The sequence below is a fragment of the Aythya fuligula genome, chromosome 1 (assembly GCF_009819795.1).
Source record: "Aythya fuligula isolate bAytFul2 chromosome 1, bAytFul2.pri, whole genome shotgun sequence".
Classification (NCBI taxonomy): domain Eukaryota; kingdom Metazoa; phylum Chordata; class Aves; order Anseriformes; family Anatidae; genus Aythya; species Aythya fuligula.
In genome coordinates this window covers 188,159,094-188,181,158 of record NC_045559.1, presented here as the reverse complement: position 1 = coordinate 188,181,158, position 22,065 = coordinate 188,159,094, and the positions used below count along the sequence as shown (strand labels likewise).

At 45.5% G+C, this 22,065-nt stretch overlaps 1 protein-coding gene across 2 annotated transcripts in view; it reads right to left on the bottom strand.

The window, feature by feature from the left end:
* Positions 1-904: 904 nt before the first annotated feature.
* The window catches only part of LATS2 (large tumor suppressor kinase 2), a 42,571-nt gene continuing 21,410 nt past the window's right edge, over positions 905-22,065 (bottom strand). For both annotated transcript variants that reach the window (XM_032201446.1, XM_032201438.1), the window contains exons 3-8: positions 14,992-15,124; positions 9,944-11,484; positions 6,762-7,344; positions 5,993-6,175; positions 4,323-4,429; positions 905-3,549 (exon numbers count right to left, since the gene is read on the bottom strand). In XM_032201446.1, coding sequence (XP_032057337.1) covers positions 3,055-3,549; positions 4,323-4,429; positions 5,993-6,175; positions 6,762-7,344; positions 9,944-11,484; positions 14,992-15,124 — 3,042 coding nt within the window. In that variant the 3' untranslated portion in view covers positions 905-3,054. The remainder of the gene's footprint in view (positions 3,550-4,322; positions 4,430-5,992; positions 6,176-6,761; positions 7,345-9,943; positions 11,485-14,991; positions 15,125-22,065) is intronic.

Genomic DNA, 22,065 nt, shown 5'->3' with positions numbered 1-22,065 from the left:
GTCACTGCTGACAGCCAGGAGTGAAACTCCTGCCCCACTGAGATCAGCGGCAGGTTCACCCTGGCTGAGTCAAGGTAGGATTACATCTCAAGTGGCGCACTACTTCCAGATTAATGAACTCCTTATTTTCGATCAGGAATACATACATCTAAAGCTGTTTTTTTTTTGTTTTGTTTTGTTTTGTTTTGTTTTTTGTTTTTTGTTTTTTTTAAATAAATAAAAAATTGAATATCTTTTTATTATTATTATTTTATTTATTATTTTTGTGGGAAGCTTGACAGATTTTAGAATGCCGAGAGCCAGTCCCAGTATCTGTTGTATTTGCTACCTGTCCAAGTTTCATAAAACTTACTCCCAACTTCCTGTTCACCCCTGAGATGTACGAGAAGGATGGGAACCTTCTAGAGACCGTACCTGGTAAGCTGAAAAGGTTTGTTTTCCAGTTCAGTTCTTCTTTAGGTGAAATGGGAGGTGGCTTTTGTTCCCTGCAGCATAGGTCTTAAGTGAGTGATACATTCAGTGTGGAATTACTGGTTTCTTTTGGGGCTATTCTCTCATTTCACTCAATTGCAAAGACACTGTATTTGAAGGTGAAATCCTTGCCTTTTTGAAACATAGCAGAGGAAAGAGCCAGAGGGGCAGGCACACCTCTTTGTGGCTGTCCTGGCAGAGCTGCCACTGCTGTGAAAGCGACAATGTTGAATTTTACATCATCTACTGACTCTGTTATGCTAAAAATCATCTTAATGTATCCAGAAATTCTACACCAAATGCTACAAAGAGAGATGAGATTTGGATTGTGTGTTTGCAGCTCAAACCCATCACTAATGTTACAAAGCAAACCCCTTAAAAATTCTGCCTTGAAGTAAGTAGAAATTATCCTTTCAAAGAACACATACTGCAGTTTCGATTTTGATTCAGATTTTTAATAAATTGTGCCAGTAGAAGCTTTCAAAGGCAATGATATATCAATAAATAACAGTTAAATTGAGTTCCTGAGAAAGAACCTACCACATGAAAGAATGTCAGATAGATGTAAATAACAAAAAATGGCATTACTATATAAAAAAGCAGTAATACTGAATCTTACATGAACTGTCACAACACAAGCACTGCATACCTCAAAACATTCCTTTCATACAAATGTAAACAAATACACAATCATTTTTGTTTAGTTTAGGCTGATGAATTTATATGTTGTTGCTTAGATATCTAAACACTGGATAGGATATGCTAAAACATTAAGGAATAATATGTGGAATAATATACGGAAAAAATAATGAAGTTCCAGATTTAAAAATAAAATAAAGCAAAAACACATTAAAGGAGTGTTTTCCTCAAATGTTATTACGTCAATCACTTTAAATAGGACTGTTACACTAATCTGAATTAAGGATTTTTGTGTGTGTTTACTTAGTTATATATAATATATATGCAAATATGTATGGCTTAATTACTTTAGTATTCTGATATCACCTTGAATAAGTCTCACTTATACATATAAGAAAAAGGCTTATTTTAACATAGTTAAGAATTGATATTTCAAAGTATGCTTATAATCTGACAGAAATGAAGGACTACTGTGCTCCACCACAGCAACATTTTCATCTGAAGACAACAGGACAGAATGACTTATGAACAACGCCAACGTTTTCAGACGTCAGTGCCTGCAACGTTAGGATCCTACACGGATACACACAGTTGTGTGCAGAGATCCGATGTCTGGAAAAGCCACGTCCCTCCCGATTCCACAGAAATCAGAGGGGCTGCACGTACTCACCACATCAGCCTCACCTCATTTAGGGTCTCGGTGTGTTGCAGGAGCACAGCTTGAGACATTCTGGCTTGAAGACACTGAGCTACGTGTTAGTAGTGGTGCTCTGCGTTGCTGATAGCGTTAGGCGACGAACACTGTGCTGCGTGCTACGTGAATGAGCCAGGTCTAGACTGTTGTCACCAATCAGCTTTGTAGTGATGGTCTTGGCTATTGATCCTTCGTGGGGAAATGTGTGTGCCAACGATCAATGGTTACTAAAACGATCCACTACATCAGACCACAAAATCACTATTCGGTTATAGTCTTTGCAAATCTGGTTTACAAAATTAATATTGGATACAATCATAAGAGGAAACCATCCACACGATACATTATGAACATATGGTTTAAAATGGTCTAATTTTAGACCCTCAGTAAAAATGGATCCACAGGACCTGCCTGTGAATGGCAAGAAAAGGCCATTTCATATAGAAAAAACACTGCTCATGCAACATTCTTCACACACTAGACAAAGAAATCACACCCATATAGTCACTTGCTCACACTTTCTATTACACTCCAATAAGCAGAAGGAAATAAAGCAGCTTTAAGGTTATGTCACAATTTTGAAATGTGGAAAATACATATAACAAACAAAAATCATGGTGCGAATACAATGGCATCAGTAAATTTAGAAAATTAGAGAGTGGAGGTTTTTTTTTCTTCCTTTTTTTTTCTTTTTTTCTTTCTTACATTATTGCACAGAGACCTTTCATCACATGTTCTTCAGCTTTATGCTTTTTCCTAAATGTGAAATAAGTGCTATGGATAAAATAAAAATGTAGAAAAGAAGAACAGCAGCATGATTTGTCAAAGTTAATCCCTATAATTTAGTAGGAAAAGAAACCCCTGCTATAAACAAAATATAAGTGCTCTTTATTCATTTAAAAAATAACGCTGACAGTTGCAGAAGTCTGTAAATGTTTATCTGAGTAGGGGGAAGCTGACCTCAAACAAAAATAGGCCTAGAAATGATAGACTTCTGGCCTCGTAGATTTTGGTGAAGACCAGGATTTCAAGTGTAATTATCAACAAAGTTATTTACAGTAAAACTGACCTGAACTTTCAAGAGTGCCATTTTTAGGACCTGGCCCTGCAAGTTTCTGACTCCACAGGATGACTTCAGCCTCAGCCGAAGCTGCACCTGACCAAGCACTGCAGGATCAACTCCTAAAGGATCAGCTAAAGGCCCTACTGGATTTGAGATTAGTCTTATCTGGAGTACTCTATACAATAATTTACACATATACAGGCTGACAAGCTCCAGTCTGATCCACCACATCTTTGTCTTCTACATCGGACTTCTCAGACTGGCCAACTTCCATTCCAGAAGGTTTGGGATACCTGAACGGATACCCATTGTCATCGAAGAACCTTCGGAAAGTAAACTCGTAGAAGGCATGTTCTGTGTGCTTGCTGTTGGAAGAGGCTAACGGATCCCATGTCCTGGTGCTGTCACCACTAGCATCATTCCACGGACTTTCTTCTTCAACTGGATCAAAATTTGAAGTGTCCATTGGATGGCTGATCTTTGGAACGTAGGGAGCTGGCTGCCTGCGGATGTCGGTAGAGAAGTCCATAGAGTGGAAGAAAGAATGGGCCTTAATATCATCTGCTCCATTTCTTCCAAGCCGGTCCTCAGCAGCACAGCAGAGCTTGGTGATGAGATCAGTTGCCTCAGGGCTTAGCTTGATCTGTGAGGGAATGTGCAGTGTGCTTTCCCAATTTATCACCTGAAGATGAGAAAGGTATTAAATGGCTTCTAATCCTGGAAACAGAATCCTTCTGATCCTTCTGTCAACACTAGCAGTACAGAAGGATACACGTAACCAGTCCAGCCACATTCTGTACAGTTACTTTAGAGGTTCAAGAGCCCAATGATTAGATTGCATCAGCTGTTAATAGGTTTCTTTAATGAATCAAGAAAGATCACCAGATAGTAGATAGAAGAAGCAATTACATTTATAAAAGACGTTATTTCCTCTGGAAAGCTCCTGTTGCCAGATCTGAGAATACATTCAGTTTACACATGACATAATGGAATGAATTCAAGGAGTCGCTTCGTTTAGCCTCCAAAATGTAAAAATAGGAAAGTGATTATGAGATGCATTCTTTCTAATAAGTACTACTCACTGCTCGGCTTTAAAACACTCACGATGCCAACTGAAATAATCATTGGTGTATCAGCTTACTCAGATCTGATGGGCACGCTAAAAATACTTATATGGATGAACTTGGGCTTCAGAAACCAAAACTGTGCCGAGAAGATTCATAAAGCTGGTAACTATCTATGTGGGTTGGACAAGTCAGTTCTGGTCTGACATTCACAATCCTCACCGATTGGAAAAGGGTTTGTCCCTGGTGTAAAGCTATTTTAAATCACCATTTCCTAATCCCTGTTCCTTTTTCTAGTAAAACCAGAGGGGATGGGTCTGTACATAGAAGAGGAGGGAAAGGATAAGATTAACATTTTGCTACTACAGATTGGAATTTTGCTTCATCTTACCTTCAGTTGGGTTTCTGTGGGTGTAGGAGCCAGGAAAGGAGGCTGTCCCACTAACATCTCAAAGAGGATCACACCAACACTCCACCAGTCACAGAGCTGAGTGTATCCTGAAAGACAAATCCAGAAGTTGTCCTCCATCATCCAAGGAGAATATGCACAGAGCTACTATTTCTTCTTGCAATTAAGCATCAAAACATACAGCACAAACTTCTGTCTTTTCTCAAACAGTTGACCTAAAACCAAAAGGACTCGAAATCCACCTTCACCACCAAGTTGCTTCTGCTTGCTGACCTAAAAGCTGCTGCTGTCAGTGAAGATCTAATAGTGTTGTCTGGGAATCATTTTGAATAAATTTAATTCTCAATAATAGTGAGTAGGGAAATCGTATAATTGGACCAAATGAAGTTTTATTTTCATGCCCCATCCCACAGCTACATCCCTACACAGCACAGACTGGCCCTCAACAAACAAACAGAAAGTCAAAAAAGTCTTAGTGATTGATGCCCTCCCCTTGGTTCAGTGGAGGTGGCACCACGGGTTTGAAAAGCTGCTGAAAAGATACAGCCTGCTTCTAGAGACAGAAGAAAGATATGGATTACTTTTTGAGCAAGTTCTAAGCAGAACAACAATTTCAATCACTTAATTGCTCAGATAAAACAAATAAGGTACATATTTAAGACTTCAAAAGGAATGAAGGACTTAAAACACTGAGTTCAATGGAGATTTGTGTCATCAGATGAGGTAGGATTTAGTCTAAAATCTCTTGAACTGGGAAAGAGTTAAGATTAGGTCTAGGATCAGGCTTGCAGACAACTTTGAACAACTAAGGCTGAGGTCACTGGGCCTGTTCAGCCTGGAGAAGAGGAGGCTGAGGGGGGACCTCATCGTGGTCTACAACTTCCTCGCGAGGGGGTGTGAAGAGGCAGGTGACCTATTCTCTGTAAACACCAGTGATAGGACCCGCGGGAATGGTGTTAAACTTTTGGGCAGACCTGTGTGGTGCCAGGAGTTGGATTTGATGATCCTTATGGGTCCCTTCCAGCTCGGGATATTCTATGATTCTATGATTCTAATCTCATTACCAAAGCGACTGTGTCTGTATTTCATGGATAGCCACTAAATGTTGCCTAAATTCCTGAAGCAGAGATTTTGAATGCAGTGTGCTCAATGTAATCTGTACAAGACTTTTTGCTGTATTTCCCTGAGATTCTGTATGGGAATCTGGTGAATGCCTCCACAAGTTTCTATCAGCCATATTTAAGTGACCAATCTGTCAGTGACTCAGAACCATCAGCTGGCTACTTGCTGGTCTATGCAAGCTTGCTCGTGGCCGCAGTCATCCTCATAGTGGTCATCAGCACAGATAATCTGCTCTGTACTTTAGAAACAGTAGCTGCCAGCATCATCTGACAGATTTGTTAAGTCTCATCAAAGGCCTCCAAGTGAAGAGAGATGGAGACAGACAAAGCACCACAACCTTCAATGTCTGCAATATGAAGCTCATCACTGGAGCACGTACAGAAAGCTGCTCTCCTTAATCTGAGCTGAGTGCGTGGACTTCAGAACATCAGGCTTCCAAAGCAGCAAACTTTTGAAGGAAAACAAAACAAAAAAAAGGTATTTCAAAACATTGGTGTTCATTTAAACAGTGTAAAATCCAGGTTATCTACCTTTACGAAGCAGGACTTCAGGAGCAATGTAATTAGGGGTTCCAACTAACGAGTGAGCTAGGCATCTCTGATGTTGCTTCTTAGCTCTTTGTTCCAATGTCTTCAGCCTGTCTCCACACCTACAGTTGGACACATCATCCCAAAGGTCACTGGGCTCCATGCTGTCTTGTCGGATATGGCTCCCTTTGAAGTGGGAGAGAAAGTTTACATTTAAACTCATAAAACACGACACTCAAAGAGGAAAGAATAGATTTCGATCTAGCTTTGCTCTTCCACTATCCCTAAAGAACAGCACTTCAGCTTTAAACCCAAGGCAATTACTTCTGCCCTCTCCTTCACAACTGATTTTCCTCAACCAGCAGAGTGTCTCTGTCACAGTGCAGGGAAGCACGCTCCCACATGGGAGATACAGAATAAAGGAGCATATTTAGATGAGCTGTGGCAATTGTGTACAATGTTCTCGCTGATAGACTCCAATACCCCTCGATGGCACGCACAGGAGGTGCCTGGCTTACTTTAAATCTGGGATTAAATTCTTTCACCATCAGAGCCCCACCAAACAAGCATGAACTGGAAAAGTACAGCTACGGCAGCGGTCAGCCAGACTGCTGATAGGGGTTTGAGCAAACAAATTGGAAAAAAAAAAAAAAAAAGGAAACAAAAGCCTAGAAACAAACTAATTGCCAGCGACAAACACATCGTAATTCACCTGACATTTCTGCCAAGAGGGAACTACTTCAAGACAAACAGAGCAAATGAAGCCCAATACCTTTCTGGTAGTATTTGGAATTGTGAGTCCACCTGAATCCCGTGCACAGCCCGAAGTCTGTCAGCTTGATGTGCCCATCGAGGTCTATCAGAATGTTGTCAGGCTTGATGTCCCTATGAATAAATCCCATTTTGTGCACGCTCTCTATAGCCAAAGTGAGCTCTGCAATGTAAAACCTGGCCAGACGCTCCGGGAAGACCTCCATCCGAATCAGTAGGCTCATCATATCCCCGCCAGGGATGTAGTCCATCACAAAGTACAAGTTCTCTTTATCTTGGAAGGAATAATAGAGTTTAACCACCCACTCGTTGTCTGCCTCAGCAAGGATGTCCCTTTCTGCCTTGACGTGAGCCACCTGGTTGCGGTTCAGGACATCTTTCTTCCGCAGCGTTTTCATGGCATAAAGGGCGTGGGTATCCACTTTGCAGGCCAGGCACACTTCTCCAAACGCACCGATACCCAGAGTCTTGATTTTCACAAACATGGATTTGTCCATTTTGGCCCTTTTCAGCCTGTTGTAGTTGGACTCCTTCTGGTAGAGAATTTTCCTCATTTGCTCCTGTTCTGCTTCACAAAGGCCTGCCTGGATAAGAGAAAGCAAACCATGAGAGCTGGTGAGGTTACATTCACAGCAACAGAACAATGAACCCGCATTCCCAAGCCACGTCTCAGAAAAATTAACCAAGAACCAGCAAAGAGATACTCATGAGAGATATCATCTCTTGTCTGTCTGCCAAGGTATTTCTGAAATAATTGCAAATTCATCTGCCCTGCCAGGTTACCTGCATTGTCTCTGACATTATCCTTTCTCTCTCACTCTGCTGAGCTACGAGGCATGGGGCAATGCTGTCAGGGGAACAGAACAGAACAAACCTGATCATGGGGTTTGGTTTATACCTTTCACCTGTGCTCTTTGCCACCACGCTGCGCTATACATACACACAACGCAGCACAAATTACACTGAAATCCAGGCGCAGCAGCCCGCTTGGTTCATTAATGGTTCTCCAGAGGAACTCGCATGATCCTACCTCCCCGTGCGGGTTGCTTGTTGCTTTTTGCATGGTAATTAAGAAGCTGCTTTTGACCTACACATTCCCTCGTGCTTTGTGAACCCTCTTCTTCAGAAACCATTTTTCTTCTTCTACCATATACAGCTTCCACTCACTAGCTTTGTAGATCTCTCCCCTTTTCCCTCACAAAATACACGCATCTAACCCTCAGCTCTGGCCTCCCTCCAAGCTGCTGCAGCCTAGACTCTGGTCCTACCCCCAGAGAGCCCCTGAGCAATTGCAGGTAACATTTCACCTGGCTGCAGGGAGATACCTCGTGGAAAAGGGGAGAAGAAGAAGTATGCAGCCAGACTTTCTCCACCCTTCAAGACAGAGCCTGCACGCTTCTGTCTTCAGTGCCCATCCCCTCTCCTGAGGGCCACTGGTGGACTCCACCAGCAGAAGCCCCTGGGCTGATCCCCAGGATCCCCTGACAGTTCCTACTCTTCTTTCTGAATAACCTGGTTCCTGAACCCTGAATTGAGGGACATCAACAAAAGCTTTTTGAGAGGAAGATTAGTGCCTGGTGAGAAGAGGCAATGGGGAAGGCTGTGGATGGGGCTGAAGCTGACTGATTAGCAGGCTATAGACCCAAGCATTCACCCACAAGGCTGCTGTTCTGACTGAATTTTTCATTTCACACCCGTAGCCGAGGCCTTTGAAGATGAATGTGGGCAGCCAGACTGCGCAGCAAGATCCCCACGGTACAAAACTGAGATCTGTATGAACGGAGGATGGGGGAGGTCTGCAGAAACTTGCACAACAGGCAGGATGGATTTTCAGACGAAGGCAAAAAAACGAATCAAAACTAATCATACTGTTTTTATTACGGATCGGGGTACTCTCCTCACATTTTAAAAGAAGTGTTTATTGTTTTAAGGTAAATTAATTAGTGTGCTGTGTTCTGGGATAATGCTAGAACAACGCAACATTCAGACAGCCAAAATCTCCTGAGTTCACTGCGTTACTGCAGCCAGCGATGAGGTTGCTCGGGGAAGGAGCTGTTTGTGTTTATGGCTGAGCTGTCTGAGTTATGAAGTGAAGGAGAGCTGGAGAGCCAGGAAAGAGAAGAACTAACGCAATTAGCTGCTGGTTTACTTCTCTGGAGATTGTTCTCAATCTCAGGAAAACATTCATTAAATCCAAGCAGCACAACATCATCTATACTCGTGGTGAGGGCACACTATGAACTGTCACTAAAATATATTGACCTTTCAGGAGATTTTAGAGACACATTCATTTAATCTTAACCTCAGCAAACGAATTGCTGAGTTTTCTAAAGCAACGTGAGCATCACATTAATCAGCTCTGGAAACTGACTGTGCTAGGGAAGATCAGGTAGTTAATTATCCGTTATGCATTAATAACAGCTTTCTGTAGAGTTTATCCTTAAATACAAAAGTAGACTAGTCACATTCTAGTCATGCCTGAGGAAAAAAAAAGAAAAAAAAATCCACATTTAAAGATTTAAAACAGCACTGCCAGAGCAACCATCAGAACTTGGCAGCCTTGTTTTAAACAGCCCTGTCAGGGAATCGGCTTGGGTTTGAGTGCTACCATTAGGCACAAAAGAAGCTCTCTCAAAGTGCATCTCTCTGAGACCTGCCTCTAGAACAAGTTCCAGCAAGGGTCCCAGGGCCATTTCAAGCTGGCCAAGACATGATTACTTGCATGATATTATTACTAACATGTGTTCAACAGACAACTTTTAGTTTCATCTGAAAATATGGCAGAGTGAATCTACTGCCAAGTTAAACTGTGGCTGTGGTGAATAAGCAATTGCTATCATGGAATAGGTAGGAAGAGCTGGAGCAAGGAGAAAACCTTTTCCAGAGTTTTGCAAGAGCTGGATGTTGCCAGTGTTACTTTGGCCTCAAATCTGCCTTCTGAGTTCTTTCCTAAGCAAACCTAATACTTTCCTACTAAGGGTGTTTTTGCTTCATTTTACTGTTCTGGTATGAAGGTGTATTATTTCCTCTCTCAGGTTTTTTAAACAGCCTCCCATACACACGCACATCCAGGCTTCTCAGTGAAATAGTCTGGTACGGGGAGGTACTGAATACCTTTATACATTTTGGAATGAGAGTAATCATTAACTTGACCCCATCAGATTTAAAAAAAAGGAGAATTACTTTAGCCATTTCTTGCTCCAGCTGCAATCTCCTGTTAATTTTCTGCTGGTAGGTCTTTATGACGTTTTCTACATGCTGCTCCATGTAGAACTTGAAGGCAAACGGCGAGTAGCTCTTGATTCGGGATTCTCGCTTCTCCTCATCTTTACCATTTTTTCTCACGGGCACCGGAGACGTCTGGATCTGCTTTTTATCCTTGCTGGGTTTCTCAGCTTTAGCATTGTTCTTGCTGCTTTTGTCATTCCGCTCGCTGCTCTCCTCGGCCTTATTGCAGGGGGGGTTGGGGACCACGCGCAGGGTCTGCTCGACGCCCATGCACAAGCAGTTGATATCGAACTGCTCGGAGCTACTGGGAAGCAGCAAGTGCTTGGGGTACGGCGGCGGCGGGCACCGCAGCTCCTGGTTGGCGTACTCCACCTCCAGCTGGTAGGCGTTGGGCGCTCCGACAGCTGGCACGTGCTGCTCCATCATCTCCAAGCCATCCACAGCCGGTGTCTGGGCAGGTAACCAGCCGGGATGGGAAGGTCCCACCGCCGTCTGAGGCTCGGGTCTCATCACCCGCATGCTCTTCACTGGCTGGAGGATGTGAGCAGAGGTGACGGCCGTGATGGTATTTGGAGACGTAATCGAAGGATCGGGTTTTCCCGGAGGAACCTGGCGTATCGACACGGTCACCTGGGGCTGCTGCTGGTGGTTGTTGAAGGAGTTTGTTCTGCTCGGCACCGCGGCATCTGGTCTGAAGGGTACGTGTTGCCGGGGAGACGTTTCTATTCCTGGGTTTTGTAAAGAATCTCGCCGCGACGGCGTTGCTGCCTGCCACTGCTGAACTTGAGGACTGTTCATGTCGTAGAGATCCATGTTCAGGCTATTTCTAGACGGAGTTAACAGGTTTTGTGGCGGACTGTCTGAAAAATCATTAGCAAACGCGGGACCCCGGGATATCACGTGCATTTGATGAGAGGAAGGACTTGCCTGCTTGTGATGGGAGTGGGATATATACAGGCTCGCCGGTGCCTGCTGAAATGCGTGCCCAGAGTTATTCTGAACAACTGCCCCTTTGTTCGGGAGGTTGGCGTATCCTCCCTCCTGCTGCATCTTGTTTTGGAAGGAAGGGCTCCGCTGAACGCCGTACCCCATGGCCTCCCCCTGCACCATCATGTGCTGCCGGCTGTAGTGCTGGCTGTTGGAGCCATGGGAGGCCTGCAGCTGCAAGGCCGGCCCGCTGTGATTAGCCACGGGGTAATTAATGACAGAAGGCTCGATGTTTGCGGGGTACGTTTTCTGCTGATGGCTCGTTGGTGTGCTGTGCGTGCCAACGCCGGCAGGCCGCTGCACGGGAGCGTTCATAGCCGCGGGCTGCGAAGCAGAGATTAAATAGTCCATGTAGGGCCTCGGAACTTCAGTGAGCATATTTGTGCCTTCTGCCCCAAAGCCGGTCCCTTCGTAGGCTGCGTTACCGAGCTGATGGTAGGACGGAAAAGATTCGTTTGATCCCTCGAAGCTTGGCCTGCGGGTTACGTTGTTTGGCACAATACCCTTTCCTTTGTAAAAAGAACACAGAAGAACGTTAGGAAGCGATTCAGGTGCAGCAATTACTTTGCGTTACTCATCCATCCATCCTTACACACACACAGCCTGCAGTATGTGTTACAGAAGAAATAATCTAAAACCTAAATTAAGCGCTCTGAACACTTGAAGTGAGTGATAGCTGCCAAGAATTACTACTGATAACGAGCTACTGGCCCAAAATACTGCTCATGCCAGGAATCATCAGGGAGTTCTACCAAATCATGAAAATAGAAGCGCGGATTCCTGTACTGTGAAATCATCAGATTACGCTTCAGCCTTGTTTTTTTTAAAGCCGGACCAGTGTTACCAGGCATTACTCACAGACAGGAGGAGGAAGCAACAGAGCAGGGGTTAAGTACAGCACCAACAGGAGAAAAAAAAAGCTCCCTGAAGGACTGTCAGTACAACTTTCAGACAACGTTACTAAAATCAATTAGTCTTCTGCACAGTGAGCTCACTGCTCATGCTGGGGATCTGCTTGTGTCTCGGTTCTATCAGTCTCAAATTCCTTGCTTCCTTTCATTTACAATGATGGCATCATGCAGCTTATCCTGTGTTTCTTCCGATGTGTTGGGCACGGAGTGTCGCCACATATGGCTTATCTGCCTCCTCTTTGGAAGCTCGAAGAATACGCAGGGACAAGATAGCAGCATTCCTACGCTGGATGTGCTAAGGGCACTTTTCGTCAGTTCTTTGATCTACGGACAAATTGCGGGTGTGGAAAGCACTGGCTGTGCTAAAAAGACCGGGAGACACTCTGTGCTGCCCCTGTGCTTGACCTACATACACCTAATCAACTGCCTTTTAAAACCTTCTCAAGGCTCTCAGGACTAGAACTTGAACACTGGATTGCAAACTTTTCCAACTATTTCCACTACAGCACGTCCCTGCACACTTACAAGCCCTACTATATATGTGGCCACAGGAGCACGCACTTCATTACGACAGGTCTCTGCACCATTTCTGCACACCGAAGAAGCTGTCCCCAGACTAAATGGCACTTTCATAAACAATGCAATGTCTTGAAATGAAGTCAAGTTGGACAAATTATCGACGTTCTTTCAGGTGCAATCTTGAAAGAACAACAATTCCTTAAGCAGCAGCAACTTCTCCTATGATAACTCAAGGCCACTGTTATCAAGGCTGTACCTGTAACTGCTCCCTGGACTTGTATACCAGCAAGTCTGCTCTGGTCTGGCTGAGGAATGTTCATAATGGTGAAGATACCAAACACAGCGTACAATCATAGGATTATTCAGGTCAGAGAAGACCTCTAACATCATCTAGTCCAACCTTTAACCTAGTACTGACAAGTCCACCGCTAACCCATGCTACTGAGCTCCAAACCTGCACGTTTCTTGAAGACCTCCAGGGATGGTGACTCAACCACTTCCTGGGCCAACTATTCCAACGCCCCACAACCCTTCCAGTAAAGAAATTTCCCCTAACGTCCAACCTAAACCTCCCCTGGCATAACCTGAGGCCATTGCCATTTTCTTGTCACTTGGTGTTAGGAGAAGAGCCCAATCCCCATTATGCCACATCCTCCTTTAAGGTAACTGCAGGTATTTAGATAACTACAATTTTGGTTATATCAGATGGATCTAATTTTAGATATTAAGGTAATTGTACCTCCTTTAAGGTAATAGTTGCAGATGATCCCACCCCCTTCCTATCCAACGTGACAACTCTTGCAACTATCTCTTGCTTGTGAAACATTTTAGAGCTGAGTGTATTCTGTAAGACTTATCAACTATACCCATCAGATGAACTGCTTTTATACATAGTCTGTGTCCAACTGTAATGTCTGGTAAGTTTTATTTAAGTTTTGCCAGTATGCTAAAACTCTTGTCAGCTTTAAAGTAAAAAACTTGAGGCCTACAATGAGTAATTTGAAAATCTATTTCCATAGGGTCAATATATGGAATTCGAAAGGATGTTCTAAATTGTCAAACTGCAAATGAAAGATTTTTCAACCCTTTCAAAGGAAATGTCTGTTCTTCAGGACTGGGTGTGTTCTTTCACTTACTCAAGGAACAAAGCCTTTATAATGTAAAGCAAAATATAGTTCACAAATTCTGTTACTTTAACTCCTCCTTAAAGCCCCGTTGAGGCCACATTTGTGCATGTATTACACAAGAGCTCTCCAAATACCAAACCTGGGCACTACTGCTACTTCTGTCAGGTGGCCGTCCTGCAGAGTAAAACTCTAGGAAATTATTTCTATCCAGTTTTTTTCCAGAACTTTCCCAAATAGTAAAACTGGAAAACTAAGACTGGTAAAAAGAGCAGCTGAGCTGCCTTCTGCATAAAACCACATGTGAAGCTCTATTCCCAAGAGTGAACACATGGAAAATGCAATCCTTCCCTTTTCCCATTTTCCCTATATATTTCTATCTAGAGGGCTCCCCAAGAAAGAAACGGCTTTGCTGAAGGCTTCCTTCCTGCCCAGGAATTCTTCTTTGTAAACTGAATAGGTTTGTTCTTCCCCAGTCTTTCTCATTTCTGGGTATGTCCCTCAACAGCTACTCCAGATTTCACATCCTTCTCAACACAGATCTTCAATGTGATCAAGAGGCAAGAAGGAGGGTGCTGCTGAAGTGGCCAAGAGCTATTTGTCACATGGAAATCACTTGCACTTGGCAAACTCAATTTACGAGTACACGAAGGTCCCAGATGGATAAGCCCTTAAAGGTTTAAACGTTGCCACTGCCATAAGAGAGCTTTCGTGTCCAACAGAACACGCTCCGGACAGCAGCTCCCCAACACACCCAATCCTTCTGCCACTATCCCCTCTGCAGCACGTAACCCTACAGTGTAACTGTGCAGGTTCAGCCAGCCAGAGGGTGGTTATTTGCCTGCTTGGCCACCTTCTGAAACTGAAAGAAGAGAAAAGTAAAACTATCTGAGCTAGAATGTATCCCCATCACAGATCTAAAGCACTCTGACATGCCATGAGTACTAATACCTGAATGGAAACAACCCTGGGAGGCCTTTTGTCTGCTGTGGTCTGGTATTTGTGATCAGACACATGCAGAGCCCAAATTCTCCTGTTTAATTTACGTGAAACAGAGCTGAAGGAGACTAGTAAGGATGAGCAGACAGCTTCTGCCATCTTGGCCTGAGGTGTTTCCACTGTGTACTTACACAGATGCTAACGTGAACGAGTCCCTGGGCAGTGACCCATCTCACAGCGATTACCCACGTACAAGCTTTTACCCTGGGATGAATTTGGGATGGTTGAGACGTCCTGCACTGACGGATAACTGCCTTTGAGTTAGGAAGGTGGAGAACAAGGTGCACGTGGACAACTGCTGTGATTAGGTGAGCGGTGTTCAGCTTGCAGGGTAATCTTCATGTAACCGGCCTCCTACAAGGCTGCTATGAAATGCTGCTGATCCCCTTCCTCCAACAAGTCCACTTTGAAAACTGGCTTATTTGTGAAAAAGAACACAACTTCAAGAAAAGTTCGTGCTTACCTGGTGAGGTCTGCTTAATTACTCGCACTATCTGTTCGTTTCTAGGATCCAAGTAGCCCATCTTGCTGATGTACTCCAGAGCTGCTTCAATACTCCTGCTGCCCGTCTGCTTCAGTGCTCGGACTGCCATCTCCTGCACAAGGCAAACGAGAGGTGAATGGCACTCAGGCCAACCCCAGGCACTGCAACGAGCTTTCTTACGTTTATAGGAACGTTTTGTAACTCCCACCAGGTAACAGCTGCCTGAAGCCAAATGGACTGGTATTTTGGAAACACCTGTATGCTTCATACAACTCAAAAATTAAAAAAAATAACTCCGCCTGCCCGATTTCTTGTAGCTCACGAAGTATCAAATTGAAACCTGCACTTTAAGAAGCCTTAAAATAAACTGGGGTCAGATCTGGGAAAGGCAGCATAGTTTGAGTTAGGGTGAAACAAGAGTGAACGACTCAGCTTTTGGTATCTGAGAGCATCTCAGCCACACTTGCGTGTCCCCACACAATAAGCACAACTTCAAACTTTCTAAATGCCGCAAGATTTTCTCCTGAGCAAATCCTGGCCCCATTTAGGGTCAGTGGGGGAAGACCACAAAAATAATGTGGTGCCAGACACAACCCCAAAACTAAAACCGGGACAGAAATGAATACTCCAGTTGACCTACTCCATCACAACACTATTAGTGTCCCCTGGTCTATAGCCAGGAATTCACTCTCCTGCAGTTTGTTTATGCACTTACTTATGGCTTAAGTATACAAAATAGTTTTCAACAATGACTCGAGCCTCTGGCTGGAAAGTAAAATTCACAAATCCTCCCAAGGCTGCGTGGTCTTTTCTGAGATGACGGAGGAACTGATATCCAGAGCTTGAACGCTGAATTCATCTGACTGAGCTTCAGCCATCTCAGCTAGATTAACTAGCTCGAAGTAGTTGCTGAGAATTTTGCCATACTTTCTCCAGAAGGCAATTGATAAAATAGATCTCAGAGGAGATAAACTGACCTTCGGTGACAGACACTGACCTTTGGTGGCTTGGCACAGGCACTCGGCTCTCCTGGGGGCAGAGCACGCAGGTAGCCCCAGCACGTGTACCCCTTTTCCAGGGCATCTGGAGCAGAGACCAACTTGGCCTCTGCGAAGTGCAGGCGTGTGCAACGTGCTGCCAGCAGCAGGGGAGCAGCTCAGGCGACCCCAATTCCCACTTTGCACGGAGCCACGTGCTGGTGCTTGGCATTTCGCTGCGCTGAGCTCAGCGCCCTCCCACTCCCCCCAAAACAGCAGGATTTGCTCCATTACTCAGAGGTTCTGCTCGGGGAGTAGAGCAAGTTTGAATATTTTTCATACAATTTATGACTCATAATTCATAGAAAGGCAATAGTTGGTTTCACATTTCCTATAGCTGAATTATTTCACTGGCATCAACACATTACTAAGGGCAATTTTAAATCAACAAAAACTATTATGTATGAAGGAAAGAATTTCCCACAATGTTTTTTTTTCCCCTCTTTTTTTTTTTTTCCTCCTTCTTCTGGATACATTTCTAAAGCATTAGCAAATCCGCATCCTAGCGCTCAGCACTCTCATTGTCGAGGGCCTCTGGGCTGCTCGCACTCTTCCCATTTACACCAGCTGGATCTTGCCTTGGCCCCCAAGACCACACTCCTAAATCAAACGTGCTCAGTGTGCAAAACCGAGACGTCTGCATGCTGGATTCCACGTTGTCTTTTTTGGTTTTGTCTGCAAGGGGGTACCAGGAGAATACATGCTTGGTAAACAACTACCTCAGTGATTACTAAACCAGCCCACACAATGCACTTCTCCCCCTCTCGGGGGTGTCAGTACTACAGAACTCAAACAGCCTAAAAGGTTTGCCTTTATCACCACCATAATGATGCTATCACACACAAAAAAAGCAAACTTTTCCCCTACGTTGGCACTGCTGTTCTCATCTTCTGCCACTGCTCCTGCCAGCACAGCAGCACTGAAATGGCTCCACTCAGAGCTGCACGCCCAGCCTCCAGCAGGCGGGATGGGGCTTTCAGGTGTCAACTTCTGGGGGAAGAATGGGAGGGGAGAAGCCCAGGACAGCTCAGGGCTGCGTGATAACCTCAGAGAGCTGCTAAGAGCTCAGGAGCAGCAGATGTGTCCCTGACAAGCCTCTTGTCTTCGTGAGCCTGCACCCGCTCTCAGAAACGTCTCCTCATTGCCCACCCTGTTTGCTTGGCACTTGCTTACATTTTTCCAGTGGTAATGTAAGTTTTTTTGTGGTTCAGCAGAACACCTGTGTTCCCCAAATCCCATAGCTTTGGCCTTTCCCTCCCATAAACAGCATGAGACAAATAACCCTTGTTTGTGACACTGCTTCCCTAAAGTCTTGCATTGCCTTTCAGCAAATGAAGAATGACCAAAAAGAAACATATAACAGGAATTTATGGAAATCGATATAAAGCCTGGTTTAAGGTAGGGGAAAGAGTGCAGAAGATGAATTAAACAGTGTCAGCAATTACGCTCATAGGAGAGCTGGAGGTTGAGGGCAGAGACTTGAGTATGATGGAGACTGTTGGTGAGAAGCAGCAGAACGGGCTCAGGGAGAGAAACCAGTGCCAAGTTTGCAAACTGCTCCTGTAGGTGATAGAAAGAATGGGGAGACAACAGGACAGACACTGGGCAAGGGTAAACGTAAAAGATCCACTTGGAGCCGTATCCAATGCCAAAACATTCCAGCAGGCACAGGCTCAAACCCAGTTCCCCCTGAGGCCGGCAGAGCTTTCCACGAAGCGCAAGGCACTGCGTCGGGCCCTCTGTCCCTGCTTGTTTCCTTTTCACTGGGCCAAACACTGTGGGCCGCGGCGTGCTTGGAGCAGGCTGCTTGCTGGCTGCCTTGGGCTCAGCCCGCGGCCAGCTGTCAGCTCCGAGCAGAGCACCAGCCCCTGGCAGCACGCACGGACCGCGAGGGAACAGAGCGCGCCCGGCCCCGGCTCATTCTTCGCATTCTGCGTGTTCCCCTCGGAGGATTCAAGCATCTCTGGGCAGGGAGTCCAGGCACCTTTCTGCTTCCAGATCCTGCTAGCTGGTGGTGGAGAGAGAAAAAAAAAAAAAAGTGAAGGAAAAACTGTGATGGGAAAGCTTTTACAGATACCTCTCATTTTATAATTAACGTGACAGCTGCGCTATTAAAAATGAGGTTTCAGTGGGCAGCTGTGGTTCTGGAGAGATCGGATGGAAAAGCAGCGTCAGGCCAAGAACACCGGTGTAGGGACTCTGTTTTTGCAGACTGAGGCAACTCCACAGGATCCCAGTTTTGTGGGTTCACAGAGAAAAAGGGGAGAGGGGCTGCTCCCCGGCCAGTACCTGCAGCAGAGAGCTGCACGGTCGCTTTCCCATCCCTGCTCCGGCGGCAGGCAGCTCGCCAAGACCTTTTGAGATGTTGCTAGAAGGAAAGCCACCTTCGAGCTCAGCTGCTCACCAGGGAAAATCCTTGTTTGATGGTAAACAGCTAGCTGGATGTGCGAGCAGGCAGGCTCCCTCTCGCCCCGGAGGCGACGTGAAAGGCTTTCCCCGTTTTACCCTCCTGCCTGGCTGCTCTCCACCAGCGCTGGCAGCGGCCGGCGTTCTTGCTGTGCTCCGGGGTTGTCCAGCAACATTTCTCATTCAGAAAGCTCCCAGTTGCCAAGATGGATTTATCATCCAAGGGAAGATTGCACAAGAGGTTACAATAAGCAAAGCCTTTTTCCCAAGAACATTGTGTCTGAAGGAGACAATAGGTCCTCCCAAGATTTGGCAAGGGCGATTAATGGCTAACAGCAACAAAAAATTAATTGCTTGCTTTCCATTCACAACGGAGGATGGGCAACAGATGCAGGAAACAGATACAGGTTCCCTCCGGAAGGGAGAAAACTGCAGGCTCATGCCAGAAGAGATGATCCAGAATTGATTACGACCCTTTCAGAGATAGCCTGCCACCGTAGGAAATTTCATTCATGATTTTAAACATGCAAAACCTGAGAAATTCAGGAAGCCACGTGCACAATGCGCCTCGTTGGGATTACTGCAGCCCCACAGGGCAGCGAATTGTGCCTTTTAATATTCCCTGGCCGTGATTATTCTCTGGTTGAACACTTCATCTACTGCTTTGTTTGACTTCAGGTTGCCAGTACGAGGGGCTCCATTTCGCCCACAAATCCCTATGTGTAACTGAAATCCTAATTGAAATATTCCAGGCACATGAGGCTATGTAGGCTCCTCTTATTCTGTATGGTCAGTTGAAGACGATCTAAACTAAAGGCAGAGGGAACTGAACTTCCACAGCTCTGCTGGTATCTGCAGGGAGCCCCCTTCATCCTTAGGGCTGCTGCTTGGCCTCCTGGGCTGAACAGACCACATTCCTTCAGCTTTCTCCTGTCATACAGGCTCCTGATCACTGCAGCGACCCTTCCCTGTACCAACAGGGGTCAGGCTGCAAGGTGCTTTTTGCTAAGAGCTGCACACGGTGGTGAAGTTACCCTTGAGGTGAAGCCATTCTTTGTCTTCGGTGATTTCAGCGCAGGAAGTTTGAGCTTAGGGCTTCAATCATGGCTTGTAGATCTTGCTTGCAGGCCTCTCCCCTTCGTGCTCCTGAATTCAAGTAAGGAAATACGCCCAACAGATTCAGCTTGGAGTAGGAGGCAACAAAGATGCTGCCCAGCTGACGTGTCCGTGTTCCCGGGTCCCAGGACAGAAAGCCTCGTGCTGCCACCACCACAGAGCAGCTCGGGAAGATTACCTTAATCCTCTAAGCCACAGGACACGGCACATTTACTGTGGCTAATGGAAGGAATGAGGGAAAGTTAAACAAAAGTAATTAGGAGATCGAGAAGCATCTTTTGAAGATGAAAATAAGAGCTGTTCAAAACGTTTCCAGCATCTTTCCAGATTTAAAACAGCTCTGGAAGATTAAAATACAAACAAGGCAAATAAAAACATTTGAAATTTATCAAGTTTTTGTAGTAGTTAGTTTGTGTTTTACTAGCCCTACAGCTAATACACAACGTTCTTTCAGAGCTATTACAGAAAAAGAAAAAATAAGACAACCATCGTGACACTTCTCCACTGTTTCTTTTTTTTTTCTTCCCCAGCTGCTTTTCCTTAAGATCATGACTAATCAAAGCTAGTTCAGTTGTTCCAAATGAAAAAAAAAAATAATAATTGACCTATAGACTTAACAGCAGGGTACGCTTCAAAAGAACAGTCACCATAACATCCCCAGCAACTTAGAAAGGGCAAGAGGTAGGATTGTCAAGGCTGAAGAAGGCCAAGTGCTGGGTCCTGCACCTGGGGCACAACAACCCCATGCGGTGCTACAGGCTGGGAGAAGAGTGGCTGGAAAGCTGCCTGGAGGAAAGGGATCTTGGTATCAGAACAGGGCTGCTATCAGAAGTGGTGTGGCCAGCAGGAGCAGGGAGGTGATCGTCCCCCTGTACTCGGCTCTGGTGAGGCTGCACCTCGAGTGCTGGGTTCAGCTTTGGGCCCCTCAGCACAAGAAGGACATCGAGGCCCTGGAGCGTGTCCAGAACAGGGCTACGGAGCTGGTGAAGGGCCTGGAGCACAAGGCCTGTGAGGAGTGGCTGAGGGAGCTGGGGGTGTTTGGTCTGGGGAAGAGGAGGCTCAGGGGAGAGCTCATTGCTCTCTGCAACCGCCTGAAAGGAGCTGTGGGGAGCTGGGGGTCGGCCTCTGCTCACAGATAATAGGACCAGATGGAATGGCCTCAAGTTGCACCAGGGGAGGTTCAGGTTGGAAATGAGGAGACATTTCTGCTCAGAAAGGGTTGTGAGGCATTGGGACAGGCTGCCCAGGGAGGTGGTGGAGTCACCATCCCTGGAGGGATTCAGAGATGGGTGGATGTGGTGCTTGGGGACATGGTTTAGAGAAAGACTTGGCAGTGCTTGGTTAAGGGTTGCACTTGGTGATAGTAGAGGTCTTTTCCAGCCAAAGTGAGTCTATAAAAATAAATAAATAAATGAAAGGAAAGCAACAAGAGCTGAAGACAGTAACTGGCAGAACGACACAGCTCCCTAGCAGGTGCCTCAGAAGACAGCAGCCGCATCCAAATACAGTTTTTTTAAACCCCCTGCAGCTCGCAGCAGGGAGCATCACGTAGCGTTGGTGTTTTACCTGCACCATGGAGAGGGGCTTTGGGCTCTAAGTCAGCCCAAGGTCCCCAAGATAAGACATTTGGAAGGGCACCAAGCACGGCTGCCCAGCGTACTTCCAAACAAATGCTCGTAAAACGGAGTATTTCAACAAGGCAGCTCCAAGCCACAGAGCACTACACGTACTTTCACGAAGGAAGAAGGCTTTTCTGTCGCCCATCAGAGCAGACAGGTAATTTCATTTATATATTTACACTCACATTTAGTGCAGCATTTCTGGTAGCACAGCAAGGATTTGGGAAGGGAACCGAAAAGGCCCTGCCCCAAGGGAGCGGCCTCAGTCCTGTCAGCAGCAGCACTGAGAGGGCTGCCAGGGTTTGCCAAAAGTCATTAGCAGACCAAAAAAATAATAAAAATCAGACTTTATATCCTTTTGTAACTAGGAGGAGGACACACGCGGTGCAAGGATCTTCAAATACTCTTCTGCCATTTGAAACCTCCCTCTGGATTGGTGTAACTTACATCCAGAAAGCAACACTGCATCCAGAAGGTCGATTTAAGGAAAAAATTCAGCTTGAGAAGAAAAACAGGAAACATTTTTCTATCGCTTTTCCGATGCACTGAGGGGTACTCACAGCGCCAGAGGAGCAGGAGAGGTGCTGTGTGCTTCGTCAGTGCACTCAGGGCTGGGGAACGGGCAGAACTCAGCCACACTGCCAGCTGCTCACCTGCTTTGGCCCTGGCCCCACAGTTAACACCATCCTGAGGATTAAAAGCTGATTTGAGGAAATAAACAAACGCTGCAGCAGCAAAGGACTAAAATAAGTTATGGGGGGAAGGAGATGGTAAAAGTTACCTTCAGGAATTCATCGATTCCACTCCAGTCTCTCAAAGTCCTGTGAATAAAAAGTGGTGTCTGCTGCTCTGTGCTCAGGGGGGCTGAGAAGCGC